The sequence below is a fragment of the Eretmochelys imbricata genome, chromosome 13 (genome assembly GCF_965152235.1).
Source record: "Eretmochelys imbricata isolate rEreImb1 chromosome 13, rEreImb1.hap1, whole genome shotgun sequence".
In the NCBI taxonomy this organism is placed as follows: domain Eukaryota; kingdom Metazoa; phylum Chordata; order Testudines; family Cheloniidae; genus Eretmochelys; species Eretmochelys imbricata.
In genome coordinates, this window is record NC_135584.1 from 7,291,063 (window position 1) to 7,312,269 (window position 21,207).

Genomic DNA, 21,207 nt, shown 5'->3' on the forward strand with positions numbered 1-21,207 from the left:
CTGAATGGAATGTAGATTCCTGTTTTTGTGTCTTTTTGTAACTTAAGGTTTTGCCTAGAGGGATTCTCTATGTTTTGAATCTAATTACCCTGTAAGGTATTTACCATCCTGATTTTACGGAGATGATTCTTTTTACTTTTTCTTCTATTAAAATTCTTCCTTTAAGAATCTGATTGCTTTTTCATTGTTCTTAAGATCCAAGGGTTTGGGTCTGTGTTCACCTATGCAAATTGGTGAGGATTTTTATCAAGCCTTCCCCAGGAAAGGGGGTGTAAGGGTTGGGAGGATTTGGGGGGGAAAGACGTTTCCAAACGGGCTCTTTCCCAATTATATACTTGTTAGACGTTTGGTGGTGGCAGCGATAAAGTCCAAGGGCAAAAGGTAAAATAGTTTGTACCTTGGGGAAGTTTTAACCTAAGCTGGTAAAAGTAAGCTTAGGAGGTTTTCATACAGGTCCCCACATCTGTACCCTAGAGTTCAGAGTGGGGAAGGAACCTTGACAAGCCCTTTTAAAATCTTTTGATCTTTTAAATCTTTAAAATCCTTTGGCATCAGCAATAAGGTGATAATCTCACAGCCAAAATTAACTGTTTTCTTGTTTAAAAACTTCTCAGGGATGACAATGCCATTGGTATAGGAACAGTCCCACTACTAAAGTCAATGGGAGTTGTGGACAGTGGGAGAACAGACCTAGAGTGTCAGAGTAACTGAACTATTTCATTAGGGTGCTTTAGAATCTCTTTGCGAAACCAAGAGAGGCAGAGCCTTTATGGGAGAACAGAAACATTTATCAATAATATGGTAACAGAAGCTAAAAATCTCTTGTGAATACACTGCCATATGCCAAGCACACCTGTTCATAGTGACAGCCAGAAGAGCCTTTTTACACATAGAGGCCCAAGTTTAGGAAAACATCCTTATTCAGAAAAGTACTTAAGTATGTGCTTAACTTTAAGCACATGCTTACACCCATTGAAGACAGTACGCACATGCTTGTATTGCATTGACTGCAACGGTTCTTACGTGCTTTCTTGAATAAGGGTCAGAGGAAACGAAGTTAGGATAGCAATGCTGCAGTGCTAAAGCTCTGTTTTCAAATTCAACAATTTCTTCCCATGCTTTTATTACACTGACTATAAAAAGACTTCCTAGATGGATCGCTGACCTTAAAAAGATGCTTTAAATATCAACAGATCTAAAATTTGCACCCTGCTGACAAACCGGTTTTCAAGACCTGGGAACATGTCTCATCTGAGCATACAGTTAGGTCGTTGTGTGTGCTAATCATGAATTTGCATGCTTCAGCTAAATGCTTAAAGTGTGAGTTACTTTGTGCATACATCAAATACTCAGGTACCCTGTTTGCACATGGATATCAGGTGTGTGCGCTCAAATGGGCACGTGCAAATATGGGTAACAGAACGTGCAAATGAGGCACAAACTCACTCCTGTTTGTGTGGTCCAGGCCTTCTTTGTATTGAAAATCAGGGCTAGATCCTAGGAGGTGTCAAGCATCCCCAACATTCCCCTTGAAGGGAAGTTGAGGGCACCCATAACTTCACAGGACCAGGCCCTTGGGCCCCGTGGGTGGGGATTTTCAAAAATGTTCAGCGTTGGCCTAGCTGTGCTCCCACTGAAGTCAAAGATAAAAACACTCACTGACTGCAATGGGAGCCCAGTTCAGCCAAAGGTGAGTGCATCAGAAAACCTCCCCCTAATTTTCTCCTCTTTGTACACAACACCCTTCCACACCTTCTGTTTTTACTGAAGATGACTGCAACAGAGATGGCGTCTCAAGTGGAGAATGCCAACACAGATGGGAAGCAGCCAAGAGCACAGGTTTGCTCCATGACTGACCATGCTTGAGAACCTAACACAATGTAATACCTAAGGCAGACATCTCTCTTTCCCATAGTGCCCCTTGGCAGCGTTCCTATAAGCAGGTATTACATGAAATGGAAAAAAAGAAAATCAATCTTGCTTCTTGCTGTGAAGGCTGTGACACCCATGCTGATGCAACTAATGAGGTCACCATGTCAAGTGTGACCACGACCCAGGAATGAATGAAAGACACCAGTCCACACAACTGATAAAAAAAAAAAAAAGCAGCAGTAGAAAAAAAAAAAAACAACAGGACCCTGTACTCAAACCACAAATAAAGCCCTAATAACGGTATTTGGATAAACCTGGAAAGCCTGTTAATTAAATTTATTTTTTACACAGGCTCTCTGAATGCGTCAAGGAGCTAGTTATGCACCAAAAGCGTCACATGATCTGGTCTGCTAATGGTATTTCCTTATCCAGGACATCCAAGACCAGTTGCGTACATGGCTCTCTGAGGCAATTAGAAACAAACCAGTGAAATATGTCAACACGCAAACACCTGAAATACAAACATTAGACCCAGTGCACAACCCTAGATCATAATTACATGGGGAAAAAAAAACAATTCTGGGAGATGAGAACAGCGGGTTGGTTTCAAGCATACAAGGGGTGTACTGGGTCTAGCACAATGGAGAAATGATCCATGACTAGGGCTCCTAGGTACTCGGACTATACAAATAATAAATAATATCCTAAATGTCACCAAGTTACAAAGAGATTTGAAATCACCATTGAGCAGTACCGTGAGAATATAAATGTAAGCAGACTAAGGATTTAAGTTCTATTACTTACTCTTTCTCCTGGTGGCCCATTTGGGCCGGGCGGGCCATCAGGTCCTGTTAAACCCTGGGACGGAAAGAAAGGCAGGGATAAGAGCAGAGAAGAAGACAGATCTAGAGCCTGTTGGAAACTCCAACCAATATCCCTATTACAGAAGAGCTAAGGGAGTTGGGTGCCCAAATCCCATGAAATCCTGACCACCATCCTCTTCATGAGAAACCAGGGACGGAACTGAAAGTACATGGGTCTCTTCTGCTCGTTCAGCAAGTCTGGTGAAACATCCAAGTCAGTTACTGTTTAACCACAGCTAAAATTTGGGCCAAATTTCCAAAGCTAGGGCCAACGGGTGCTCATGCAGCCCAGGGTGTGCTCCTATAGTGGCCACAGAACCCCAGAATTGTGCATGCAATTATCTGATGTGCCCATGCAAATGCCAGTTTTTGCATACAGTGGGTATATGTTGCACCTACTTTTGAACATTTTTGGCTCTTGAAGGTTTTGTCCTACTTTCATGGTTAGATCCCTAATCGGATATTAAAAATAAATGTCTTCATTTAATTTGCCTCTAAAGTAAATGTTCAAAACACATATGGCTGTTAAAAGGAAGTGTTATTCCATCAGTTATTCATTTTAAAATGGTTACAGTACTGATCATTTTAACTGTGATTTGGGGTGTACTGTTTAAAAACATGTCATGAATGTTAAGAAAAAAGAATCGATAGCCGTATGTTTCTGTGTCTTGAAACCTGTGAGGATCCAGATTCTGGGACTCCGTTTCAATGCTTAGCTTGGTTTAGGAACAGTGTTATAAGGCCTGATCCTGCAAAGATTCCAGTGGAACTGCTCACAGGAACGAAGTTATTCAGGTGTGTAAGTCCTGGCAGGATCGGGCCAGCAAGCAATTCAAATCCCTTTTCTAGGATCACAATAAATGAGACAGAGCAATAATACCATACCTTTATACACAAATGTCTTCCATGTGCTGCAGTACCATGAAGGGATTCCCATACTCACTCTAAGTCAGGGGTGGGCAAACGTTTTGGCCTGAGGGTCGCATTGGGGTTGCAAAACTGTACGGAGGGCCAGGTAGGGAAGGCTGTGCCCCAAACAGCCTGGCCCCCACCCCCTATCCGCCCCCTCCCACTTCCTGCCCCTTGACTGCCCCCCCCTCAGAACCCCCAACCCATCCAACTCCCCCTGCTCCTTGTCCCCTCACCACCCCCTCCTGGGACCCCTGCCCCTAACCGCCCCCGGGACCCACCCCCATCCAACCCCCCCTTCTCCCTGTCCCCTGACTGCCCCACTCCCTATCCACAGCCCCGCCCCCTGACAGCCCCCACTGGGACTCCCACCCCCTAGCCAACCACCCTCTGCTCTTCCTCCCCTGACCGCCCTCTCCCGGGACCCCCCACCCCTAACTGCCCCCCAGGACTCCCACCCCCTATCCAACTGCCCTCTGCTCCCTGTCCCCTATCCACACCCCCGCCTCCTGACAGGCCCCCCTGGGACTAGGGATTCCCAGTCCCAACACTCCCCGTTTCCAGGCCCCTGACTGCCCCCAGAACCTCCGCCCCATCCAACCGCTCTCTGCTCCCTGACTGCCCCCGGGACCCTCCGCCCCCTTACCATGCTGCTCAGAGCAGCAGGAGCGCCCCACCCGGCTGGAGCCAGCTGTGCTCCCCTGTGCTGCAGGGGAGGGTCCGGGGGCGAGCCTCCCCAGCCGGGAGCTCAGGGACTGGGCAGGATGGTCCTAAGGGCTGGATGTGGCCCGCGGGCCGTAGTTTGCCCACCTCTACTCTAAGAGTACCCTACGCTTTGAGTGACCTATTTCTTGGAGTAAATTGCTCTTAATGGGCAGATGTGACTCAGTAGGACTCAAAATGCTTACGGTGTCCCTGTAAAAGCTACTAAAGAAAAGGAAAGTTTTAAGGTCAGAGTCAAATATAGGCAGGGGTTCAACATCTTAGAGGGAGGAAGGAAGTCACTGCCAGACAGATGAGGCAGTAGAAATGCAACATCGGGTCACAGATTGGGTCCACCATGGGGAATGGAAAGGAGAGCATGGCCGGAGTGGGAAGGGAGAGCATGGAGTGACTAAGCCTGAAGGGAGAACATGGAGTGACTGAGCTTGGGACAAAGTTAGATGGAGTGGAATGAGTCCACAGAGATGTCAGGAAACCCGGAAGGCAAACATGAATTGGGTTTTGGAGACAGACCCAGGATTAAGTGATGGAGGATGGGCTGCTACTGGTCACAATTCCTAGGCCAAGAGTGATCTGGCTGTAGCATTGACCTCTCTGAAGTATCAAGAATGGGAATTTAAGATCATGAAAGAGAACCGTAATGGACAGGGAGGAAAGTGATTAACACGTGGATAAGGGATTTCAGCAAAGTCAGGGTTGGTGTAAGGACCAATCCAGGGAGAGTTCCAGAGAGGGTGACAGACAGCATACAGAAACAGAAGAGGTGGTGTGAAGAAGGCGATTTGGGTTAAGGATGAGTCCAGGTTTTCGGGCCTTGGAAGGAAAGTTAAGCAGAGTGCAGTGAAATCAGAGAGATGAGATAATGCAGGGTTTTGGTTGGTTTGTGTTTTTACCTAGGAGAAGAACTTGAGTCTTTGAAAGATTCGGTACTAAGAAGTCACGGTGTAGCGAGGACCTGATCGAGCCAGAGAGCAATGGGAGAGACGGGGCTCAGGCAGATGTCAACAGATCTAGAGCTGGGCTGCCATCCCCCTAGAAGCAGTGTTCAAGCCAGCAACGAAACAACTCAGAGGAAGGAGACAAAAGGAAAACAGGAAGAGGCATGTGCTCCATAATGGAGGATAGCAAGTGTTAAACGTTTAGCCCAGCAAATATACAGGATAGTTAGGAAAACCATAAAAGGAGACTGACGAAGACATTGGGATAGATTTTCAGTGGGTATGAACAGTCATAGCTCAATGAAAAATCAGTGGAGCTATGACAATTTATACCAGCTGAGGGACTACCCCACTGCCTGTTCTCAAGGCATTGGAAATTGTCTAGTGGAAAGATGGCTAGTGTAACAAGCCTTATGAAGATCAGATATAGTGAGAGAGATGTGCTCAGAAGCAGGCGATTAACCACTCAGAAGGGCAAACCTCACTAGTACATAAGGGTCAAAGATCAGAATGAAAGAGGTCGGCAGGTTGTGTAGGAGGTGAGAGAAGACAATCTCCAGAACCTTGCTGAGGAAAGGGAATGTACAATAATTACAGAAGCAACTGTATAGATAAAGGGACACTGCCAGGGAGTTAAGAACCAAATTTAGGTTATCTTTAAAAAACAAAAATTACTAATAGTAACAAGACAAGTTTTTATAAGCCACTTTAAAAACAAATCAATTACATTTATGTTTAAAGATTTCCTCTTAGTGTTTGCAACCAAGCACCATAGCATTGCACTTGTCCAGATAATCTATTTTTATTTTCCTTGTTTATATAGTTTTTACCATCAGAATTTCACTCAGCTGGGAGAATGAAAGCAGACATGATGTATTTTGAGTCAGTTTCACTTCCAGGTTCTCATAGTACAAAGCTACAGCATTTGGATCAAGAGATGGAGAGCTGTACGTGATCTGGTTAGATGCTTGGTTGCAGGCAGTCGTAGTATGCTAGGCTCGGAGACCCACAATTCTCTGAATGCAGCTGCTGTGCTCTCATCAGGAAGGTAGATATGTGCTGATTTTAGGGCAGGACAATGCACAATGAGCTACAGGACAGCAAAGAATAATGCCAGGCTGCAAGAAGTCCATGGAAGACTGGCCAGTTATGGTTTCAGTGCTCTACCATTGCATTCAAACCACTAGATCTCATACTAGTAATTGGCCTTTGGTAGCACCTTTACCACCAGATCACAGCCGTGCCTCATTTGCACTTAAAGCCAGCTGTACATGGACTAATGAAGCACATTCATTAAGCCTTGAAGAGCCACTGAATCCAAAAATATTAATTGGTTTACATTCATGCATTTTGAAAGGATTTAACTGACCAAACTTTATCAGTTTGATGTTTTGCTTCCTCATTCCTGAATCAGAAATGTGTGTGTCTATTTTCATACTTGATTATACAGCAGCTGTATCAGTGTTTCAGTAATTTGGCATCTCAAGATGGAAAGGACCAAAAGACATCAAGCACCCATACAGGACTGAAGAGGTTTATTCTGAACCTACTGGGAACCTAGCAACACTTGCAACAGAACCTGAAGAAAATCTGAACTCTTGTAGGTTTGTTTACTCTTGGCTCATGCCACTGATGCTTCAGGTGGGTGCAAACAGCCCAAATAAAAGGAAGATTTTGAGGCTTGCACAATGAACACCTGATGATTTAAATGTTCTCTACACCTCAAATCTCCTGAAACTACAACAGCCAGAGGCTGTTCTGGGCCACTGGGAGTAACCATGAAGAGAGACAGTGCTGATCATATACATCATCAAAACAGGTCACTGACAGCCAGTGCCTAGGATAGACCACCGATGCGCTATGTTTTGACTTCGCGCCGATCAAAACATGCTGCAAAACCCAACAACTACTAAAATTTGCTGTTTGCATTGCTCTCTCATAAGATTTCCCCTGGTGCGTAAGACACAGATTCAGTTCAGCACCCACGTCTGCTGCTCCGGCAGAGTTAGTGCAAGTAACAAGCTGCTTTGGGCTCATGCCAATGTAAAATATTTTATCAATCCAAGAGAATAAGCTGAAATACTCACATCCACTCCAGGAAGGCCAGGTAAACCTGCTTCACCTGCCTTTCCAGGCTTCCCTGGTGCACCTTTCGGCCCCTAAACCAGATTAATAGACAGTCACTGTTAATATAATTACAGAAGCATGCTAAGACCCAGTACAAGCTAGATCATGATCAGCTCATTTCTTAAAGTGCTAATTTTATATCCTGCAATGCAGGAAAATGTCTTCAAAATAAATGGATTTGATAATTAATCTACAAGTATGTAAATCTCCAGACACTTATGTGCTTTGGTTCATTTTTCTATAAACCTGGTAATTGTTTGGCACATCTTTCTTCTCATGCAGTTCCATGTACGTGTACTGATCCTCATTGCAGCCCTGAGCGCACAGTGGGGTCAGGGTGGGTTGCAGCTGGCACAGTTCTGAGGAGACCTAGGACGACTCTAAGATGCCTAGGGAGCTAAAGAGGACCCTGGATGATCTCAGGAATGGGGGCGACATAATGCTAGCATTATCACACGCACCCTCTTCAGTTTTACAGAGCCAGAGTGGAGGATTGAGTCCCGCATGTTTTGCCACCTATAGCACAGTCTGTTACAATATTTCATTTTGTCACTGAAGCTGCTTTACTCCACATTTTTGTTTGCATATTTTTTCCACTATCGGCCAAATTTCCAAGCTTGGTTTTACAGTCCACATTTGCAGGTAAAACTAAAAGCAGTTGCAGAAGTGTCCTACGCTCATTTTCAAGGTGCAAAAGCTGCATTGGCGTGTGCAAACCAAGCAACCAGAAGGATGCACAAATGACTGTTTGGACACCCAGACAGTAGTGTTCAAACTGGAGGCCAGAGCCGAGTGTACTGCGTAACAGTATAAAAACGCTGCATTTACCTAGCGTTCTCCCTCATGTTGAAAGAGCTGTGAAAACAATGTCTGCAAAAAGTCAAACAACAGTACAAGCCCTTTAGCACCATTATTCTCATGCTTTATCCCAGATCCTCGGCTCTCCTAACTATGAAACAGGAAAGCATGTTTCTTCTTAAGTCAGTGCTGACTCCATGCTGCCGGTTGTTCTCTTTCGGCATACCAAACATGCAAACAGGAGCTCTGCTGCAGACTGAGAGGAGAAAGGGCAGTTTGTGACCCTTGCTGCTGAAAAACTAGTGATTCACATACATTATTCCTCACAGCAGATTTACAAGCGAGAGAGTAAATTAGTTGTTGATCAGCAAATACTTACTGGTGGGCCAGGTAAACCAGGTGGGCCAGGTTCTCCCTACAAGAATGAAAAAGACAATGAAACTGAAATCTCTGCCTGTCACAGTTTCTTTGCAGCAGCCACATACACACTCATTAGAGGTCCATTTTTCTCCCCAGGCCCACTTGGAGAATTGCCATGACTTGGGATGACCTGCATGTTAAAGGGTCTGCCTGTGACTTTCTATAGGCTAAGCAATTGATCCTGCCATCCTCTAAAACAGTGGTTCCCAAACTTGGTTCGTGGCTTGTTCAGGGTAAGACCCTGGCGGGCCATGAGATGCTTTGTTTACCTGGAGTGTCTGCAGGTATGGCTGCTCGCAGCTCCCAGTGGCTGCAGTTCGCCATTCCCAGCCAATGCGAGCTGCGGGAAGCTCCCTGATCCAATCTTCCACGTCTCTGAGGGTTGCCAATTTTGGTTTGACATAATCCTGGAGGTTTCATCACATGACATCTTTAATTAAAGATTACGGGATGGTGTCCCTAGCTTCTGTTTGCCAGAAGATGGGTATGGGAGACAGAGGATGGATCACTTGATGATTACCTGTTCTGTTCATTCCCATTGAAGCACGTGGCACTGGCCACTGTCAGAAGACAGGATACTGGGCTAGATGGACCTTTGGTCTGACCCAGTGTGGCTGTTCTTATGTTCTGAAAGATTAATCTTTAATTCCTGGAGACTCCAGGACAATCCTGGAGGGTTGGCAATTCTATCTAGCAAAACCCACGTATTCTTCACCAGCAACCTCTGGAGAGAGAGGCGATTCAGTTAACAGTTTTAATTCATGATAAACAGTTTTCAAGTACATAGAAGGTTGTTATGAAGAGGAGGGAGGTAAATTGTTCTCATTAACCTCTGAGGATAGGATAAGAAGCAATGGGCTTAAATTGCAGGAAGAACAGTTTAGGTTGGACATTAGGAAAAACTCCCTAACTATCAGGGTGGTTAAGCACTGGAATAAATTGCCTAGGGAGGTTGTGGAATCTCCATCATTGGAGACTTTTAAGAGCAGGTTAGACAAACACCTGCCAGGGATGGTCTAGATAATGCTTAGTCCTGCCATGAGTGCAGAGGACTGAACTGGATGACTTGTTGAGGTCCCTTCCAGTCCTATGAGTCTATGATTCTGAATTCTGCTCAAACAGCATAATTTATCCCAGACCCTTCCAGGAATAATTTACACTCTGAGCTTCCTCAGAGATAAAGCAAAGAGGAAGCCGTCTGGCCACGGAAGCTTTTACACATCATTCTGTTGAGCTGGTGATCCAAATGCAAAACCGGACACAAGAGGACATCCTGAGGATTTGTGACACTCTCAGGGGAACATGTGACCATAAACCAGTGGTGAGACAGACTACATGTGTCTGAATGGAATATATTCAAGGGCTCTGTTTTTAGGGTTAATCTTGGGAGGGTGGAGAAGGCACAAGCGAAAAACAACTGATTTCCATCCCTCCCAATTCAATTGCAAAAGTAAGGTAGCTGCCTACTGATAACATTGCACCATGAGGCAATGCTGCTATTTTCAGTGTTGCTGGTGAGCCAGGTTAAAATTACGGCATTGACAACTAGGCACAAAGGTGACAAAAAATCTCCAAACTGGACTTTGAGTTATAGCCTGTACAACAAAGGAGTCACCTCAACTACGGTTGCTGGACCATGCCTCCCCACACCCAACACTATGCTGCATATAAATATTGTTTAAAGATTAGCGTAGGCAATGGACCAAGCAATATGAAGGAATGGGAACTGTCTGAGCTTTATTTCATTTCCTTGGGAGGAATGCTCATCTTCTCTACACACCATGAGGATACGATGACCCAGTGGTTTGGGAATCCCAGGGCTCAATCCCCTGCTCTCCCACCATCTTCCTTGAGCAGACCCTTGGTCTTGCTGTGCCTCTGTCTGCAACATGGGGATAAAAGCACCTCCCTCTTATGAGGATAAATGCATTACAAATTGCGAGGTGCAATGGGGCCCATCTCAGTACCTAAAACAGAACGATCAACTGCTGCAGACAAGCCTAGCATTTAATTAATGTAGCTGAAATGAAGAGAAAAATAAGATTTTCTTTATCCTAAAAACCTGCTATGGCATTTCTTTCACCCCACTAGCTATTTTAACATAAAAAATTGCAAAGAAGATGGCCTAATTATAGTAATCTGTGCAGGAAGTGTTATGTATCTGTGACAGGAGATAATACAGTCTATATTGCAATGTTTCTTAATAAATTTAAGAAAACGTGTTGCCTGTTATGCCCATGAGTTCAACGTGTCTCAGATCTCCTGAGCTGTGCTCTGGGGAGGGGGCATGGATGGCTACCTGCCTCTTTTCTACTAGAGGAGCCAGCCATCCCGGCATAAAGTTAGAGCAGCCTTGTGGTCACGGGAGCACAGCATTTCTCGCGACAGTCCCACCTGCACCCACGCTGGAGTGGGGGGCAGAAACGGGTGGCATAGAACCAGTTATGACACCACCCAGGAATTTTTCTTTTGGAAAGAGAATCCCCAATCACCCGGAAGCAGCGAGAATATTAACCTTTTTCTCCCCAACTTTGCCTAGAAACCAGTGATGTCTACTTGGGGAAAATTCTTCAGAAAACAATTTAAGGCAGGATTTACTTTCCCAACAAAGTTTCTGCTTCTGTTTTTTAAACAACCTTTCAGTGACCATGATCAAAGAGACCTGTGGGTCATTCCCCTCCAGAAGGCTACCTAGAGATTGTTTCAGGATACTCCAGGTTTAAGAAGTACTAGGTGTATCCTGGGTAAAGTAAGTTCCAGGGCAAAGAGATGGCTGGGGAGGGGGCCTATGGCTGGAATGGAGCAGGCATTAAATAAATAAACTTACATTGCCTTTTTAATTAATTTTTCTTGTTAATTACACTTGTGGGGGGAGGTGAGAGCTGCAATCTTCCTTAGGAGGAGATGTGGAGACACAGGAGTTGCTACTGAGTAGGGTTAGCGGTGGCCATCTTTACAGTGGGCATTTTGGGTAGGGGAAGTTGTGAAGACAGTAACCAAAGTGGAAGCATTTGAGAAACGACTCTATGTTTACTATGTCTGCAACCATAAAGTTCCTATGCAAATCCCTACGCTTGGACCGGCTGCTCTGTGTCAGTCAGAGTGCAGGGATTTGCATGTTGCACGGTTGTTGCGAGAACACACAGCTTGGAGGGTCAGAAGATAGAAAGAGTCACTGTGCTCTGACTTTCTGAGCAAAGGGCTGCAATGGAATGGCCTCAGCAATATGCCACAGATAGGGGCCCTTAGCCAATCTGGGGAAGAGCTTTTATAATGAAAATGAGGGGGGAAGTTATGTTGGGATGGCAGGTTTTGAATAACAGAATGAACAGCAATGTTTTATACGCTCCCCTAGATTATCACCATCACCCTGCCCCCTTCCCTACAGGCCTCTGTGATAGTGATACATGGCAGCAAGATAGATCATAGCATTAGAGAAAGCCACTCAGGAACAGTTCTCCTGTCTTATGACCTGATCACATGTTGGGATCTGCTACCGTGAACCCCTTTGGGGGTGCCCATTTGATTTCAGGGGAATTCTGTCTGAGCACTGAGGTCTGTGCTAGCATGACCCAGTCAGAATCAGAATCGTGATCAGCATTTATACCTCTGGGGGCAAATCGCGGTCATTCTTCTTAGTGAATTAGAATCAGTTGCTGTCAGTAACGGAATAGTTCTCCCCGGTTTTATATGAGATGGAAGTCCGTTTACTTAGTCTCAGCCACTCTGTATTAAAGTCACACCAGAGGGGAAATATCTGTTAGAGAACTGACAATGGCTTTGCAACAATTGCATGCTGGAAATAATTCAGAGCCACTCTTCGGTGACTGCTTCAATCACAACACACTCTTTGTATTCTTGGGAGCTAAGCAATTACCTTGTTACAGATCATGGAACATGCAGTGTTTTAAAGAAGATAATTATAGGAGACTTCGATGGGATTGAAAGTGAGAGGCAGAAGTGAAGCAAGGAGCTTTTGGAAAGGGTGCCAAGAGCGTAGGGTTCATTTGAGGTTTATCCAGAGGTGGCCTGAATAATTTAGTTGCATGTTATGTACTGTTCATTGTTTGAGGCCTATATTAAGCAGTTGCTGCACACTTCTGCAGTGTACATCTGGCCACAAATGCTCTTTAGTAATTCTGCACAGTCATCTCTCTAAAGCCATCTATGCACTGAACGTGGCCAGGATGGTTTTAGAAAACAACAGGAAAAAACAACATGAGGAAATCTTAAAATGCTCAAGAAAAGTTCAGAGCATGCCTTTAAAAATGATCTCACTGGTATAAAAAAAATAAGAAATTATTTCTTTACAGTACTGGCATTTACACAGCTACTCTTTCATGAAAGAAAAACCAGCCTAGATTTCGGACACACCTTCAATAGGTTCCTCTATATTCAGGGCTATAAAAAGGCACAGCCATGTTGGACTACACACCTCACAACGCCTTCTAAGAGAACCCTGGCAAGCAGTGCTCCTCCTTAAACCATGCTGGTGCACTCGATGCTAACCACAGAAATCTTGACCCTGATGCTCTGAGTCAATGGGATTCCTGGCAGACTCAATGGGTGGGATGGTATGAGGCTCTGACCCCGAATGACTGATGAGCATTTCTCATTTATTAATACATGACAGCATGTTTCCCTTCTTTTTGCTCCTGCTGCATCCTTGTTTCATTCAGTTAAGGGCAGCCTATGAGAGAAATCCTGCATTCCTTACATGGTCAAAACTCTCACCAACCTCCCTCTGCAAGCCATGAACTAGGACCGCAGGGTTTGGCTCCCCCTAGATTTAACTCAGTCTAATATTATGATCTATCAAGACTAGCTTCAGCTGATTAATTACTCATTATTATTACCTGGCCTCATCCTGCAAGGTGCCAAGTGCCCTCCAAGTTTATTGCCTTTGACAAGCCCCTAAAAACGTGCAACCGGTGCTCAGAGCTTTGCCGGATCAGGCCCACGTTGGATAACGAGGGCCAAGTTTTCATGACTGGCAAATTAGTTGGGGATGTCTCCATTTCTGGGTCTCCCACCTGAGACACACTGAACCCGATGCCTCAGAAGTGCTGACCATCTGCAGCTCCCGCTGACTTTGGTTGGAGTTGTGAGCACTCGGGCCAGGGGCGTCTCAGGGTGGAGCCCAGAACAGAGGTTTCCTAGAATTACAGGCCACATTTGAAAGCATGGCCTTTGGTTCCTTGAAGGGAAACCCAGTCCATGTAGGGTGAGGAACAGCATTTTATTTCTTTTCGTTTTAGAACAACTGACATCTTCAAAAACATCTATCTAAGCAGACTCCCGCACTTTGACAACACTGATTTGCCTGCATTGTGACATGATGTGGACAAATTGGAGAGCATCCAGAAAAGAGCCACAAAAATTACAAGAACTTAGAAAACAAAGGTTGAAAAAAAAAATTGGGCATGTTTAGTCAAGAGAAAAGACGACGGAGGTCGGGGGACCTGATAACCCTCTTCAAATATGTAAAAGGCTGTTTTAAAGGTGGCTATCAGTTGTTCTCCACGTCAGCCAGCGGAAGGATAAGAAATAATTGGCTTAATCTTCAGCAAGGAAGATTTAGGTTAGCTATTAGAGAAAACTTTCTAATTATAATGACTTAAGCACTGGAACAGGTTACCTAGGGAAGCTGGTTGTTTTTAAGAGCAGGTTGGAAACATATCTGTCAGGGATGGACTAGATCTACTGAATTCCTGCCTCAGCTTTGGGGGCCCGGAATAGATGACCTCCTAATGTTCCTTCCAGACCTATATTTCTATGATTCTATGGTATCTTTGGATTATTAAAATCAAAGGACACTAACTTCTGTTTATGTGGGAAATTGTTTAGAGGGAACCCCCCTGTATTTGGAACGTAGGAATTACCATACTGGATCAGACCAGTCATCCATCTAGCCCAGTATCAGGTCTCTGACAGCAGCCAGTAACACCTGCTTCAGAGGAAGATGAAAGAAACCCAACGGAAAGCAGTAACAGAACAGCCTGCTTGCAGGAAAAGTTTCTGTCTGAACCCCATTAGTTAGATGATGGTCTATGAACTGAAGCAGCAGGTTTATACCTCTCCTAAAATTCTTGGTCTTCTTTTAATCCTTATTATCATCACTCTGGATTTTGTCGTTACCCACAGAAATATCCAATCCTTTTCTGAATCCTGCTAAGCTCTGGCATGCAATGATAACTTGTGGCAATTGGTTCTGCAGGCTAATTGTGTGGAAAAGAACTTCCTTTGCTATCTTTCATTTTAAATTCCCTTGTTCTTCTATTACAAAACTTTAGATAGAAGTTCTACCAACCTACCTTCTCTAAACCATTCATTATTAAAAACTAGGATAAGATTATTTAGGATAATGGTTTCCCTTAGTCTAGTGAACACTTGGAGGGAAATGGCTGCAAAACAATGAGGTTTTCACTGGGGCCAGCCTTGCAAAATGGTCATAAAAAATTACAATCATAGGCACAAAGTCTACTTGTTCACCCGTAACAGGATGCGAAGGAATAAACCTTTTTTTTAGCTCTCTCATCCAAAATAAACAGACTTGCATGGGGGGAGGGGAATATAATTTTGAAAGGCTGCTTTTAAGGCCCCATGCTGACACTCTGTCTCCAGTAGCAAAATTACACCATGAGTAGCTCAAGGAGTAAGATGCTAGTCAACATGAATGAAGGGATCAGAATCTGATCCTTAGTTTTTGAGATATTAATAGTCTCCTTGAGGTCACCTGAAATGATTTTAATCCACTATGATAGATGTGGAAGACAAGACTGTCTTTATCCAGTGGGTATAAATTTCATTTCATTTCAGCTAAAATTTCAACTAAAAGAAATAGGACAAGATTTTTTCCTTCACTAAATTCTGCAGTAGCTGAGATGCTGACCCTGCAATCTTGGGGAAGGGTTAATAATAAGGAATTAACCACCACAGAAGTATTCCCATAGATTTAATTTGCCTCTTGCTACAAACTAGGGACATTTAAATTCCAAGTGGAATCAATAGGCCAGATTCTGATCTCCATCAGAGTGGTGTAAATCCGGGGTAATTCCATTGAAGACAGTGTAGCTATAGTGGTGTCAAGCCAGCGTGAGTGAGATCACCATCCAGCATGATGTATTTAATTCAGCTTTCTAGGGCCTCTCCGGAGAGCCAGGTGCTTGACACGTTTTAAAACACAGAATTGTCTAACAGTATAAAATACACAGTATTGCACTGAGCGTGCAATAAGAACACCCGGTACAGTAACTGCTGCGCTAAACCCACCACTGTCCTCCACCCTCTAACCTGCATCCTATGCAGATACCAGAGAGAAAGTGTTGCAGAATGCCCAGAAGATTAACAAATCCTTGTTGTACACACCAGCTTTGTCATAAACTCCCACTTGGCACTGAGGGCTTGATCCTGCAAGGCACTGAGCAACTCCTAGGCACGCAGCACCTCCAGACATAACTCAGCCTCTGCAGTTTCCTTGCCTACGGCACATGGGCTGTTCGTTCGGTCCCTCTGAAGTGCTGCGCAAATGCCTGGAGCTTCTCTCTGGACAATAGGAGGACTAGAAGAATTCCTCTCTGAAATGTACCCTCCCCTTGCTCCACCCCATCTCCCTCCCCCAGCTCAGCCTGCCGCCTGCTGCTCAGCACTCACATCTATGCCTTCCTTGCCAGGTGGTCCAGGGAGTCCTCGTGGTCCAGGAGGGCCTCGTGGTCCTGCTCTCTGGGAGGGATGGGGAGAGAGAACGGAAGAAAAAACACACACACAGTAGGTCACAGATCACAGCACGACTCCAGCTCCCCCTTGCTCTGCCACTTCTCTGTCCATGACAGGCTTAGAGGGAGCAAGGATCTTTCCAGGCTTATTTGCTAAGAATCTGAGCACATCCTTGGTGCTTACGTGAGACCCAATCCATCCCCGTTCAGAAGGGGCGGTTGATTGAATGGGAAGCTTACAGTGAATCATATCTACCCATGCTTCACGAGTGGCTCTGAAACTGTTCCTAGTCACTTAGTTTAGAAACAGGCACAATCCCTCGGGGGAGCGAATTGAGTCATCTTAACAGGAGTTGGTCCCCCCCCAAACTCATCTTTCAGAGTAGACACAGAGAAAAGGAAAAGCTAAATTAGAGTAATCCGTGCATGTGGTTGCTATTAAAAGTGACATTCACATTCCGTATACTACCAGTCGGCAGAAGAGATGGAGGTACATAATGTCTTCAGGGGAAAGTATGAAGGAAGGCACAGCTAAAGGGGTGAGACTTGAGTAATTGCCCATCTGAGCTAGACAGTGTGTGGAGGTTTAGCTCTTAGGGGTGTGGGAGAAGTGGGGATCCTATAAAGGTCTGCTTTGTGGAAAGAGCTCCAGAGAGTACCTGCAATGCAGCTTCAGGGAACAAAGGTTTCATTGTGGAACTAGTTCTGCTCACAGCAGTTGAGGGTCAGCTCAGAATTCCTGAGCCAAGCTGCAAAAATTCCTTCATTAATGCAATGAAAAATCCTCCCCCAGAGAATTTTCCTGAGCAATACACATTGGAAAGTTAACACCACTACAGGGACATTGGCCACAAATACATGTAGCTTCACCTGAATGAATAAGGATTAAATGTGTTTGTTCCTAAACATGTATCAAAAACAGATCAACTGGCGGGGGGAGGAGGAGGAGGAAGAAAAACCCTGAATGGGATGAAGAGGTGGAGCACTGGGGATTTTTATTTAGTGGGCAACTTTGTCCTTTCTAGTAAAACAAAAATATTTTTTCCCAAATCACCGTTTTCTTCTCCTTTTCCTGAGGCTTTTCCAACATGGCTATAAACCAAACTATTAGGACAATTCTTTTACACAAAAGTTAAAGTGGCAATTTCCATAATCACAGGACATGAACTAAACCCCTAACAGTAAACACTTCTGCTCTCACCACTAGGCACCTAGCAAGGAATATACTCTCTCAGTTTTAGACATTAAACTTTCGATTTTAAATGAACAGCAATAATCTGGCCTGCTGTCATATGGTGCACATTTAATCCTGCTGCTTTGAGACCCTCTGATCTTTATGTATTTTTTCCATCAGTAGCTGGGATTTTTGGCCATTACAAGTAAAGGCACATTCTTACCTGAGCTGAGGATGTGGCTACTAGTTGAAAAAGAAAGAGCAGTCCAAGAGCTGAGAATCCAGCCATGGTCTCCACACTCTGCCTCTCTTCAGCTCTTTAGTGAAACTAGTCCTTCTCTTCTCCTGGTTCCAATGGATCTCTCCTTCACCGCTCAGATCTCAGCTCCCAAATGAGCCCCACCGTCTCCAGATAAACCTGAGTCTCCAGCTGGAGGGGGCAGAGCTCAGAAGCACAGGCAGGCGAGAGGGGCTGAGCTGAGAGAGAGACCAGGTTTCAGGGGGGGGAAGGTGGGGAAAGGAGGAGGGGGGCCAAACTGCAGAGTGGCACATTCAGTTATGAAAGGAGGCACACATTCACCACACCGACAGACAGCTCAAGCCAACAGCAAACAGGGAGGGAAACTTTTTAAGAGACGAAAGGCTGGACTTGCCTTAGCTAAATTGTCACTCAGACAGATAACCCTAAAGAGACAAAATTAAAATCCACCATCCCAAGACACAGACGTTACTTTGGTCTCGTCTAGGCCAGTGAAAAGTAGTTCACAATTCACTACCAACTTAGTACTTGATGGATGGAAGGTAACAAAAATGAAGACTTAATGTTTGTGGATTTTTATTTCTGTGGAATAAATGCAGAGATCCCTATAAAGGCACGAGGTCAGTGCAGAGAATAGGGCTAGTATCTTTGCTTCATGAAATGCTTTATCAGCTCCAGATTTGTGTTCACCACCTGTGCTTTTTCTTGGATACTCAGAGCATCTGGTTGATTTTTGTGTGCGCGTGCACTGTATGTGACATTGAAGAGAGCCGGCATAGTGACGAGAAGAGCACAGAAGAGGAATGTAGGAGAAACCCTGAGAAAGCCACAGAAAGCTGAAAAGATTAAAATAAAACTTGCCTTTGAAATATTTTTACTACAGGCGTGTGACACTGAGAAGATGACAACAATCCAAAAGTAGGTTATCTGAGATGTGAACACATTAGCAAGGCTTACAATCAGCTCCATGTTTCCCTTTACGTATTAATTCAAGATGATTTCATCCAAAGAAGGGGACAGTCTGTGAAAGTCGGGAAGTAGAGATGCACTGGGGAAAGACACTCATTGCGATCGAGGGGTCAGAGTTGCTTATTATGATGCAACTGCACTCTAGCTCTTTCCCCTTTTGGAATGAGAAGGGTGTGTGTTCCTGGTGCAGAATGCAAGAGCCTGCCCACCTCTCCTTATTCCATCTGCCTACCAGAAAGTTGGTAGAAAGCACAGAGGAGGGAGCTGGGGACCTAGAGGTGGGGAAGGAGAAATGCAAACTTCTTCAAAAGCTGCGACCGTGCAGATCTCAGAAAGTGGATTCATGGCTTTTCTCTCCGCCCCTGCCCCCCACAAGAATGCACTAGTCTCCTAGCATGACTACTTGCTCTGTTACCCCAGAAAAGAAAGATACAAACATACAGTGACATTTGGCTCTAGTGCGGATGGTGTGTGTGGGGGGGGAAATCTGTGCTTATTATTACAAATAGAGATGGTATCCCCCCCAACCCAACAAACTATAGCAAAAATGTTGTTTTCATTGTTCCATCAAACCATAATCTCCATTCGGGAAATGAATAGGCAGCAAGGGGCTGTGCTCCCAGTGAAATACACTGATTAGGTAAGCTGCCACGCTATACACCTGCTTCAGCATTTATTTAAGGTGTGGTTCATACACACCTTGCCATAAGCCCATCTGGAGTTGTCAAGAGGCCACCTGGATGGTCACCTCTGTTGCACAGCTCCAAGGACTCTAACCTCTCCCCTTGCTCCATGGTGTTTGTGGGGGGATAGTGCTTAAGGTACAACTATGGGCTGAATGACCTTGTAGCTATGGAGGGAACCCACAAGGAGTTAATACACCTCCAAGCTATACGAGCACCGATGCTGAACCACCTCCATAAGCAATTTATTCCAGGGCTTCACTACCTTGACAGGAAGTTTTTCCTAATGTCCAACCTAAACTGCCATTGCTGCAACTGAAGCCCATTGCTTCGTGTCCCAGCCCATGAAGTTAGAGAACATTTACCTCCCTCTTCCTTGTAACCTTTTATGTGCTTGAAAACATATGTCCCCCCTCAGTCTTCTCTTCTCCAGACTAAACAAACCATTTTTTCATCCTTCCTTCATAGGAAGTTTTCTAGACCTTTCATAATTTTTGTTGATCTTCTCTGGACTTCCACCAATTTGTCCACATCTTTCCTGAAATGTGGCACCCAGAATTGGACACAATACTCCAGTTGAGGTCCAATCAGCATGGGGTAAAGCGGAAGAATTACTTCTCATGTCTTGCTTACAATACTCCTGCTAATATATCCCAGAATGTCCCTTTTTTGCAGCAGTGTTACACTATTCACTTGTGTTTAGCGTGTGACAGTTCGCCATTCCCGACCACTGGGAGCTGCTGGTGGCCGTGCTTGCGGATGGTCAATGTAAACAAACTGTCTCACGGCCCACCAGTGGATTACCCTGATGGGCTGCAGCTTGCCCACCACCGATCTACGCTGTTATCTAAATCATTGATGAAGATACTGAACAGAACCAGAACTGATTTCTGCTTTTAAAATGGTTTCTGTGTGTGTGTAAAATATATATTCTATTATGCCCATTCCTGTAATAGCTGATGCTAATTACCTTAAAAGTCAATTGACAGGAATGGTACATTATAATAATCTAGAGCGACAGCCATAGAAAGTGGCATTTATCTAGGTATGGCTTCAGTTTCCACTATCATAAGTGAGCACCTTCCAAACACAAACATTTATCTTCACAACAACCCAGGATAGAGGAAAGCATTATCCCCATTTTACAGGTGTGGAACGGAGGCACACAGAGAAAAGCAACCTGCCCCAAAAGCCTGTGATAGTCTGGGAAATGAAGCCAGGTCTTCCTGAACCAGAAGACAATTCTTCCTTTTCCCCTCCTATGGAGCAGTAAAGATTATTATGCAGCATCACAGTCAGCATCTGCATAAAAATTTTGTACACATTAATTATACACACTTATTTTGCAAGTTAAATTTACCATGCCACAAGTGAGAAGTAGAGATAATATTCCTGTCTTCATGGCAACTAGGAAAAAGAAATACTAATTTCAAGTCCATTAGAAAGAACACTTATAGAAGACAGGCATAGGTGCCAGGCTTCCTATCCTATAGACAGTTGCTTCTGGAGGATTCCTTGTTATGCACAGTTATGTTAGAGAGGACTGCTGATGCAGAAGTTGTATGCTTGGGAGAGCTGAATGAGAAAGAGAGGGGTAAAGTTTGTGTGTGTTTATAAGGAAAGGAACCATGAAAAGGAATGAATTAGGACAGATCTCACTGGATCAGCGAGACCAGAACCAAGTTTAAAATGCAGTAGATTACCCATAAAGAAGCTGCAGATCCCTCCCCATCAAGACTTTTTCAGATGTGCAACAG

At 44.6% G+C, this 21,207-nt stretch overlaps 1 protein-coding gene across 2 annotated transcripts in view; it reads right to left on the minus strand.

Annotated features, from left to right (window-relative positions):
- COL9A3 (collagen type IX alpha 3 chain) overlaps positions 1-21,196 on the minus strand; it is a 74,374-nt gene extending 53,178 nt beyond the window's left edge. Inside the window, exons 1-5 of one of the 2 annotated variants that reach the window (XM_077831870.1) lie at positions 17,763-21,192; positions 16,304-16,372; positions 8,610-8,645; positions 7,393-7,464; positions 2,677-2,730 (exon numbers count right to left, since the gene is read on the minus strand). In XM_077831870.1, the coding sequence (XP_077687996.1) occupies positions 2,677-2,730; positions 7,393-7,464; positions 8,610-8,645; positions 16,304-16,372; positions 17,763-17,828 (297 nt within the window). In that variant the 5' untranslated portion in view covers positions 17,829-21,192. Of the gene's footprint in view, positions 1-2,676; positions 2,731-7,392; positions 7,465-8,609; positions 8,646-16,303; positions 16,373-17,762 lie in introns of both variants that reach the window. The other variant, XM_077831871.1, reaches the window with a different exon arrangement.
- Between the last annotated feature and the right edge of the window lie 11 nt (positions 21,197-21,207).